General features: G+C 41.0%; 1 protein-coding gene across 1 annotated transcript; it reads left to right on the top strand.

The window, feature by feature from the left end:
• The first annotated feature begins 1,841 nt into the window (after window positions 1–1,841).
• On the top strand, window positions 1,842–2,258 carry LOC128830374 (ribonuclease H-like). Its single transcript, XM_054016196.1, has one exon. The coding sequence runs from the start codon at window positions 1,842–1,844 to the stop codon at window positions 2,256–2,258; it is 417 nt and encodes a 138-aa protein (XP_053872171.1).
• The last annotated feature ends 8,587 nt before the right edge of the window (window positions 2,259–10,845 follow it).

Below are 10,845 nucleotides of genomic sequence, written 5' to 3'. Positions count from 1 at the left end.
CTATAGGGCAAGGTAAAGCTGCTCGCTGAACGAGATCAGGGGTAGCAGGATAAGATAATTTAGGCTGTGTCACTCGCTGCAAGGGTTCAGGGGTGACAAAGGAAACTATACACGTGGTAAAAATGTTTAAGAAAAGACAAGGGAGAACAGTCTCAGAGACAGGAATGGAGTTTGAAGGAGCTCCAACCTCACCTTTTGTAAAAGAAATAACACCCTTTAAACAAATCCTTCAGAGATATGGGCACAGTCCTTGGACTGAACAAGCCCTTGCAGATGCTTGCTCTATTTCAGACCTGGAGGATAGATTGGCCCACTATATCCTCATATGTAAACCCCCAAATGCAGCAAAAAGAGACGCTGCAGGGATCTGGCTGCTGTGGGAGGCTTGTAATGACAGCTACCTCCGCCTAACAGCCTGTACAGAGGAAAACTTACTGTTTCTCGCTCTGATCCTGGGAAGGATTTTTATATTTGGTGGATGAACCCTCGGTGGTAAAAGCCCGAGCAATACAGAGGGAAGCTTAGCGTCTCTCCCTCTGGCCCAAAGTGGGTTAAAATCATAAGATACAAATCTTGTTCTGTTAAACCAAACTCTGAAGAATATAGGAGTTTGGGCAGTGTAGTGTGGTTTATGTTTGTTTGTTTGTTTTTGCTTTGTTTTGTTTTTCTTGTGAGTGATATTGTGGTCATTTCACAATATTGAAAGAAATGTTTAAGGAAATGGACCAGGAAGGGTGGGGGCTGGTTGAGAAGCCCACCCTCCTTGCTAAATTGGTAGTGGAACAAAGCTTGTGCCCATGGAAAGGAAAGGTTCTTTGGAAAAAGCAGGATCAGGCCCAGACAAGCAGGCAAGAAATTGGTTGGAAGCCTTAAGGGCATAGTGGCAGGAGTAAGAAAGCAGTAAGTACAGGCATGAATCCCTGGAACAATACTTAAAATGGTAAAATCTAATTGATAAAGGTGTCATTTTGGGAGATAAACAGTAATTTAAGGAAAGACCCTGAAAAGTTAACTCTACAGAGGCTGAACAGAATTAAGCAGTTAAACTTTGTGAAAATGCTAAAAAGTACCATGTTAAAGAGAAAAGGAATTCTTGGTTCCTTTGCAGCCATTCTGAAGGAAAAATGGGCCCTTTTCCAAAGGAATGTCTGTAAATAATCCAGGTATTTGAAATAATTTGACTATGAACAATTTAGTCAAATTTGTTAAAAACATGAGGGGATTCTATTGAAACTTAACTGACCCAAATGTATGAAGGGAATATAATCTATGTACAGCTATGTAAAAACAGCAATGTAGAAAAGATGTTAAGGGAAAGAAAATGTGTATGTATCTATTTGTCTGTGGAAATATGTAAAGTTCTAAGAACCTAAACCAACACATCTGGTTTGTAAAACTCCTGTTTTGTAGGTTTAAGATACATTAGTTTTGTTTTGTTTTTAATGTGTAACAAAATAGCAAATGAGAGCTGTAGTAAAAGAATAGGAAATTAACAGTGCCCCTCTGAAGCAACAGCAGGAGTGAGGTGCACAAAACAAAAAGAAGCACTGCTAGAAACACTGAGCCTTAAGATGGCTCTGTGTAATCAGACTGTCACTTTGACGAGGGTACATGAAAACTCTGTAAAAACAAAAGGAAGCAGCTGCAGTTTGGCTTCTATGGAAGACCTGTAACAAGGTATTCCTTCAATTGGCTACATGCAAAAATAAAAAACTGCACCAAGATTTACAAGCCTCTGCTGCAAAAGCAGAGAAATAAAATGTATGTCCAGCAGTCACACTAGAACAGAGGATAGCACAAGCCCAAGCACCCCCCCCCCCCCCCCGGAAGAATTGGATACCATGGGTCAGGAGAGACATATTTGGTACACCGATGGCAGTTCCATGGTGGTGCACGGTAAAAAGAGAATCAGATATGCAGCCATTAATTTAGAAGAAGAGGTACTAAAGGGGTATTTGGATCATGGCTCAGCACAACATGCTGAACTCCATGCCATATACCCAGTCCTAAAACAATATGAAACAGAGAACTGCCCCAAGACTGTATACATCTATGCTGACAGCAATTACTGTGTAAATGGGGTGCAATATTGGATGTTTGATTGGCAGAGGAACAATTGGAAAGCCGCAGACGGGAAAGAGATAGCATATATAGATGAATGGAAATGGATTTATGCCTGGGTTACCTCTCATCCCAACCAGCTTAAAATCAAACATGTCAAGGCACATGGAAAAGGCTCTGCAGCTGAAACAGTATGAAATAACTGTGCTGATGCCATAGCCAGAGATTATGAAGGGATTGCAGCGGTGACCCGAAGGCAGGAAAAGAAGGTATTAGAAGCAGTCCGCGTCCCAGGAAGGATTGAAAGACAGGAATTGGTCATAGCTCATCAGTTCATGCATGAAGGAGTGGAAGGGATGCTGGGAAGGTTAAAGCAAGTGGCAGAATGGAAGGGGATGAGAGATGATGTGGATACATGGGTCAGGAATTGTATACAGTGTGCCAAAGATAAAGCTTGTCCTCCACACCAGCCTCAGATGCTACATCAAAGAAGGCTGGGACCCTGGCATAGAATCCAAATTGACTTCATTGATAAATTGCCAAGGAGTAAAGAAGGATTTCGATATCTACTTGTAATCACAGATTCCTTTTCAGGTTGGGTGGAAGCTTTCCCTACTAGGAACAATAGCGCCTGCACAGCCGCTAAGAAACTATTCTCTGAAGTGGTTTGCAGATATGGGACTCCCGAGATTATCGACTCAGACAAGGGAGGATCCTTTGTGGGAGACATATTTACACTACTGCTTAAAGCATTAGGGGTTTCACACAAACGCCATGTCCCATACAGACCGCAGTCTTCAGGACAAGTATTTCCAGGCCATGGCAAAATGGCTGGAGATTTTAAAACAGAAATTTTTTTTCTAGATGGAGTGTTAACGCCCTTTTACTGAGAGAAAGGGAGGATTTACACTCACAAGAAATGCACCACTTAATTAGCATTTGTGCAGCCCCAAATACCAAACACACTGTGGCAGAGACCAAGCAGGTTCTGCCAGGGTGAAAGCACTGTGCTAATTTGTTTCCAAGCTTCTATCTTTCAGGCTCTGAACCAGAACATCAGGAGAGCTGGTACCAGCTGAAGAGTTATAAAATACCATGGTTATAGTGTCATGACAAAGTCTGTGTTCAGTGTTGTGTGTTGCATGTTCTGTGTCTGTCTCTAGTGGTGTCCTGTGCTAGCACTGGGTCTAGAAAAAGAGGGAATACTACACTAGACAGGGCAAATGTCTTTTCCTCTCTCTACTTCCCCCATCTCCATCCAACTTATCAATCACCACTTGTGTCCAAAAAAACTTTGGTTCCCCAATGCATCAGGTTTATTTTTTGTTAGGTTCTCTAATAGTCATTTTGTTGTTAATTTTTGTTATTAATACATTTGTATTGTTAGCTACATTTGCTTGTATTATTATTAATTCCACACTTTCCTCTATGCACTCTGTATTCTAGTTCCCCAAGCCCTGAAGGGTAGTTCTTGGGCCCCCATAACCTGTAAGACCTTGGCCCATAATTGTATGGCCCCATCTTTCAGGTCCCCAAAAACCTCTGAGAACAACTGTTAGAAATAGGGGATTCTGCATTAAAAAGGTCCTAACCTCAGTAACTTTTATTGTTTGATGACTATTGCAGCATCAAACTTGGACCTCATTTTATTTGTCAATGTACTTAATTATTGTAATGGTTTTAGGTTTTATTGTATTCCCAATTATTATAATTATTTGTTTGCATTTCTGTTTATATTATATCTGGTGTTTGATCAATTGTAATGATTTTAGTTATACTCACCTGCTTATAATTGTTTGGTTTGTTTACAACAGATCACCTGTGCCCTACAACGACAACTACTGTACTGTAATGATCATAGATCAAGGGGCGGAGAGTTGTAGGAGCAGCACTGATCTGTATGCAAACGGCTATAGCTATGGGATGCACTGAAATGCAGATACTTGCCCTATCTACTTTGGAACACAAAATGTTTTGGGTAACTTTGGGTAATATTAAGGTTTTAATGCATTTGTTAAAACAAAGGAAATGATCTCTGTTTGATACTTACCAATATGACTGGATGCAGTATGTTTCCAGCACTGTGAAACCAGACTTGTTAATTGGGGAAATAATTGTAAAAATAGCACATCAACAGTCTCTGGAGGCAAAGGTATGGAAGGTTAGCCCACTCCCCATATTACACATGGGATCATTCTGGCTGCCTCGGACCTCGAGCCAGTGGGCTGGGGAGGGAGGAAAACTATTGGACACTAGAGGTTGTACCGAATGGACTCCTCAAAAGTGGGGTATGCCTCACCTTACCGGTTGCCCCAGAGCCTTGTAGTAAAGATGTTTCATTGGAATCATGTATGTGGGATGAATTGGATAATGACACCAAAGTATTGTACAATGGACAATGTGTATGTATCCACTCATGGGAGGAAGTATTTTGGGAGGATGGGAGTGTTAGCAACCCCCCCAGTAGATGAATGTAAATGATTCTCTGGATGGTCCCCGACTACCACTGGCATCCTATCAGTAATGCTACACCCCTTGATAGTAGTCTTGATATTAAATTGTATTTGTATAATTGGTATGTATGGCATGTGTTTTCAGATAAACAGAATGTATGCTAAATTGGAATCACAAACACATGTTGCCTCACAGTACCTTCTCTTAAACAGGTTAAAAAGAAAGTGACACTAACGATTATATAAATATCATAGTGTCAAAAGGGGGATTATGTAGGGATATTAAAGAAGGTACTAACAGTGATTCCCCCAAGTGACAGTGACCCCTTCATAATTTGGCCCCCACACTTTAAAATCCAACAGTTTCACCAAGTACAAAAATCTCTTGGGTCTTCTGTTAAAACTTGTAAGCTACTGTCTGTAGAAACCATTGATTATATCTATCCTGTGACTACTATGTAAAACTTACAAACAAGTTAACTGACTTTGTTATACAATGTAAACAAACACTATAAGCTGTTAAGTGTCTTTCACAACTGCTCCTAGGACAGACCCCCACCCTCTGTGATTAAAGGGCCGGGAGTCTCAAATGAATTAGCACACACTCTGAAAGTGGTGGAGACCATAAATTAAAATATGGTTAAGGGATGGAATGTATGCTGATGAATGCTTGATATACATGGATGGTTAGGGAGGTGCCAGCCTAGAAAAGGAGTATCCACCGGCCGAAGAATGTGTCAAGTGGATGACCAGAAACCCCCAGAGGGTAAACTGGGACCCACCCCATCACCTGGAAGGATGAGAAACACAAACTTTGGACAGTGTGGAGCCACCAGGAATGTGCCACTTTGGACAGGAATGTGTGCCATCTGCTGATTGAGTCAGCAACAGCAGGATGAAACAGCTCCCATAGACTAACATAGGAATTAATTCCTATAAGAAGGGACTCTAAAGACTGATGACTTTGAGTCTCTGGTTCTGCTGCCAGCCTCCAGGAGCATCAGGTGCACCTGACACAGACTCGGCTCCATCCTCATGACCAAGATACCTGGCCAGTAACTTGGCATGAGCAACTTCTAGGCTGGTAACTATAACACCTATACAGAACTTGAATGAATGATTGTGTGAATGAATCTCTCTCTCTCTCTCTCTCTCTATATATATATATATGTGTGTGTGTATGTGTGTATGTATAAGAAATAAGTAGTCAAACAACGTTGTTTACTTTTATCTTTTGCTTTATCAGTATATTTACAATAAATGTGGCATCTTTGCCTTATCCCTCTTAATAAGATCCTGCTGGTTTTTATTCTATTGGTATAACACCCTGAGCAACGTAGTTATGTTGACCTAACACACACACACAACCCCCATGTAGACAGCACTATGTCAACGGGAGAGTTTCTCCCGTTGACATAGCTCCTGCCTCTTGGGGAGGTGGATTAACTCTGCCAACAGAAGAATCTTCACTCAAGCAGTACAATGGCACAGCTGCGCAGCTGTAGCATTGTACATGAAGAGAAGCCCGTATGTGGGAAGTAGGTATCCAGTCGCTTACAGGAAGGGAGCAGTATGTGTGCCCACAAAGCAGAAATGTAGGTGCCTAGGGAACTTCTACCCTGAAAACTTATGTGCTAAGTGAGTTTAGGCACCTACATGGTTCAGTGAGAGTTTTGTCCTACTGCAGTGGCAACAAACCTTGAGACTCCTAAATCTGGGGTTTAGGTGCTTAAATACCTTTGTGGCTTTGGGCCTATAAGTAGGCAGGCCACTCATGCAGTTTTAACCAGACCTGCTTTTGCAATGTTTGTCCTCATCCAGTACTGAGACAAAATGGGGTGTGGTTTTATCTGGTGTCAGAAGAGGGATGCCATAATGGAGTGTGCACCACTCCACCCCTGTAGCCATGACCTTGTGCATACTGTGCATGTGAGGTCATGCCAGAGGGACTGGGCAGAGTGCTGTTCAAAATGGCAGCCCCATTTTGACCTCACATGCATTGTGTGTGCAAAATCATGCCCCAGTAGGGGCAGGCCCCCACCATTCCCAGAATGTTCGGTATCCTGGAAATGTGCTAGGGGCATCCTATCTATAAACCCAGGAAATCAGCCATAAAAAGTGATAGGCCTAGTGGCAGGGCTTTAGATGAATCCCAATGAACACATTGCAGGAAGCTCAGTTCAAGATAGCACAGAACCATTGAATGCTAGGATTTAACGATCTTCTCCATAATCTGTATCATTGTAGAACTCAAAGTGATCAGCAGCACACATGCACTCTTACTGAATTTTAAAAAGCTTACCCTTTGCTCCTGTGGATTTAGTTATTCCAAATCATGTTTGCTGTCACCATCTTCTGTTCACAAAACTAATTCTCTGGTAAGGTTCAGCTTCTTTTGCACATTTTGTAATAGCCTGCACTGGGGATTGGGCTTCGTCCAGTCTTGGAGTGAACAGCTGCTTTTTCCCTTCTTTCCCAACAGGAGCTCTTTCACTACCAAGCTGATGTTGCACTGAGTCATAGCATAAGACTGGAAGTGATGATTTTGCTCTTGCTCGGTTTCTGACTTTAATAATACTCTGTACTTTCCTACCACCTTTCAACTTAAAATCTCAAAATGATTTACCAGCTTTAATTAATGTTCAAAAAAACTCCTGTAAAGAAGGTATTATCCCCATATTACAGCTGTGGAAACTGAGGCATAAAGAGGTTAAGTGAATTGCCAAAGGTCAAACAGTGAGTCAGTGGCAGCACTAAACCTCAGCTTTCCTGACTCCCAGTCCAGTGCTTTAATTATCAGACAACACTTTGGTTGCATTTAAAGTGGCAGTGGTAATTGAGGCTCAAAATGTAGTCTGGGGGAAAACACAAAAAAATCCCTTTCTAGGTTCCTATGCAGTGCCCTTCTATATCAGAGGGCCTCACATATATTACTGAGCTTATCATCACTGTACACCCTGTATGATTAGGAAGCATCCCCATTTACTGACAGGGAATTGAGGCATAGAGATTAAGTGAGTTGCCTATGGTCACCCAGGAAATCTGTGGCACAAGTGGGAACAGAACCCAGATTTCCTGTGGTCGAGTTCTGTTTCCTATCTACCAGATCTTCACCTTAAAAATTCTAATACTAACAGAAATGTTTTGACAATTTAAAAATCATCATCAGTATCTCAATAAGGATATGAAAACTTCAATAACAAATAGCTCAGAGATTGTGTGGGGGTGGATTGAAATCAGAAAAAAAAATCCATGCCATTCCTCCTTTTCCATTCCCAACCCACTCTCATCTCAGCTAACCAATCAGATACAGCGATTCGCTTTAGAGTTTGTTACAATTTGGTAACATACTATCTGAACGAAACTAATAGGGGAATGCACACAAATAAATATAAAGAAAAAAACCTATATTCACTATAAGACAGGAATCTCTCAGGCATAGCCTATGATGCATTATCTTAACATATACTAGCAAAGTGCTGTGTGAGAAAATGAGCAAGAACTAAAGTTTATTGCCGTTAAAAGAAAAGTGGTTCCACTTCTTACTAATGGCCACCAGAAAAGAGTACTATTTTCTGGCTGTTAATAAATGAATGTATAGTGTAGTACAACTTTCACAGGGACTACAATATAACTTACTAAGCATCAAGGTACACGTTATCCCAGTTTTACTTATTGAGCATCAAGACACAGGACTGCAGGAAGCAGATGCCTGATTTTATAGTAATTGTAAAGCAATGAAATCTTGATATTTGTCATCTATGGGAAATGATAGCTTGTCCATTAGTAAAATAAGGTGGATTATTTCAATCCAGATGGATTTATTTGAAGGTACACCTCTACCTCGATATAACGCTGTCCTCGGGAGCCAAAAAATCTTACCGCATCATAGGTGAAACTACGCAATATCGAACTTGTTTTGATCCGCCGGAGTGCACAGCCCCGTCCCCCCAGAGCGCTGCTTTACCGCGTTATATCCAAATTTGTGTTACATCAGGTCGCGTTATATTGGGGTAGAGGTGTATTTCACTCTCAGGAACATGCAATATCTTCTGGGGGTGAGAATCGGTAATTATAAAACTCTTTATACGAGTTCATCAGACTAATACTCTGTATGACAAAAACAATGGCGTAGAAAAGCTGATGACTTAGAATAGGGATCGGCAACCTTTGGCATGAGGCCTGCCAGGGTAAGCCCCCAGTTTGTTTACCTGCCGCGTCCACAGGTTTGTCCGATCATGGCTCCCACTGGCCATGGTTTGCCACTCCAAGCCAATGGGGGATGTGGGAAGCGGCAGCCAGCACATACCTCGGCCCGCGCCGCTTCCCGCAACCCCTATTGGCCTGGAGCAGCGAACCGTGGCCAGTGGGAGCTGCGATCAGCCAAACCTGCGGACACGGCAGATAAACAAACCGGCCTGGCCTGCCAAGGGGCTTACTCTGGTGGGCCGCGTGCCAAAGATTGCCAATCCCTGTCTTAGAATCTAATTCAAAATACCTGTGCTGAACTATATACCAAAATAATTCACCTTTTACAGGCATTTCCTCAGTTTGAAAAGCTGACATTATTAAAAAGAATACATGTATAATCAAAGTAAATGTTGAGACTCAACTCCAAAGATACTGAACAATGAAATATAATATTAAATGTCTAATATTACAATAGGCAAGCTCAGAGATCTTTTTTCTGAATATTCTGAATATTAAGAGTTTAAAATTTTTCTTAAATATTTATACACTTTTGCATAAGAAAGATTTTATAGAAGCATTACTCTAGAAAATATTTCCACTTTGTTGATAAATTAAATATTCTTACATGAATTTTTGAATTCCTGAAAGTTCTGAAAGAGTAGACCCTACCAGTACACATTAATTGTGTGTTTTGGACTGTTCTAAAGGAACCATTTAAAAAAATTGAGACATTAAAGATGCCTTTCAGATTAGGATTCTTATTACCAGCACACATTGTTACATTTCTATTTTCAATTGGAGCAAAGGGAGAAAATCCATTCAAAATAGCATCTCTCATTACATTATCCCACACTGCAATTGGCATGCTCATCAGCAGATGTATTTCTAATGCGTACCTCTCTTGCCTTGTAGTGTCAACCAAAATTTTATGAAGAGCGGAGCAACTAAGTGCAAGCTGCTTAATACTTGGTCAATGGACCACTTTAAGATATTTTATGTCAGCTGGCTAAGGAGTGAAACGATGATGGTTTTCACAAATCCTGGCTTGTCTCAATATATAATTTTGCACTGTGCCCTTTTGGAAGTAGCTGGTGATTAATGTTGCTAGAACAAACAAGAGTAGTTTCTTTAAGAAACTGGTCCTTCATTTGTCAATTCCATCAGGTCCATTTTTTTGGACTGGGAAGTATTAGACAAAATCATCATGTATGGGGGAAGACCATCTGTTGGAAAAAGTCTAGATTTGCTGCCCTTTATTTCAAAGACTTCTATAGTACTGTATTCCAAAGAGAAAACTGTTCCCCCTCTCCTGGAATTTTCCCTACACAGTTTTGTATCAATTTTAATATTACCTTTATTATTAGGGTCTAGACACTCAGCCAGTTTTTTAAAATTTAGAATAACTTAAATGCAACTTATTTCTCAGCCATAAACTCTACAATACAGATGCGTCAGGCTTTTTTCCTTTGTAGGGATCCATTTACTGACTGCAGCCTTACATTGCACTAGCCATTTCCTCCTAATCTCCTAGCCCTACGAAGCATTTTTTAACAGTGAATTCAGTGTCTAAAGGCACTGGAGTGGCCACCTAGAAAACTGAAGTTCACTATGCCTAGAGGAGGCAGAGCACAGGCTCTTGCCCTATTAGAAATAAAATATAATTTAACTAAAGATATCTAACTGCAGTCTTACTTTTGAGAGGTTAAGGACAAAGTTTGCTAAAGTCTAATGCTGCTTCATGTTCACACAGCCAGGCTCAACAGGGCTTTCCCCTCCGCAGTTTCAGATTCCTCCTTTGTAGTCTAACTTGTCCACACACATTCCTGAACGATTGTCTGGTACACTATTTAGGGAAAGGGTCATATTCTGTTTCATTTCCCCCCCAGAGCTAAGTGGTGAAATTATGGTCCGCTAGCAAGGGGATGTTAAATCTCTACCTTCTCTCTGACTTTTGTTCGTGCTCTCTATAGGTGCATGCTCTAAAGGGAAAGGCCACCAGGAAAGAATTTCTGTGTGAGGGACAGAAAGGATATGGAAAAAATATCAGGGAGTTTTCACTAAATTTTAATTCCTACAAGTAGATGAATTTAACAACCCCACCAAACAGAACAAGTTTTTATGTTGCATGCTTTTCTTCTCC

The sequence above is a fragment of the Malaclemys terrapin genome, chromosome 1, assembly GCF_027887155.1.
Source record: "Malaclemys terrapin pileata isolate rMalTer1 chromosome 1, rMalTer1.hap1, whole genome shotgun sequence".
NCBI lineage: Eukaryota > Metazoa > Chordata > Testudines > Emydidae > Malaclemys > Malaclemys terrapin.
This window is presented reverse-complemented; position numbering and strand designations above follow the sequence as displayed.

Bases quoted from the DNA above. Each gene is read 5' to 3' on its own strand.
- LOC128830374 (XM_054016196.1), top strand. From the start codon at position 1,842: ATGGGTCAGGAGAGACATATTTGGTACACCGATGGCAGTTCCATGGTG.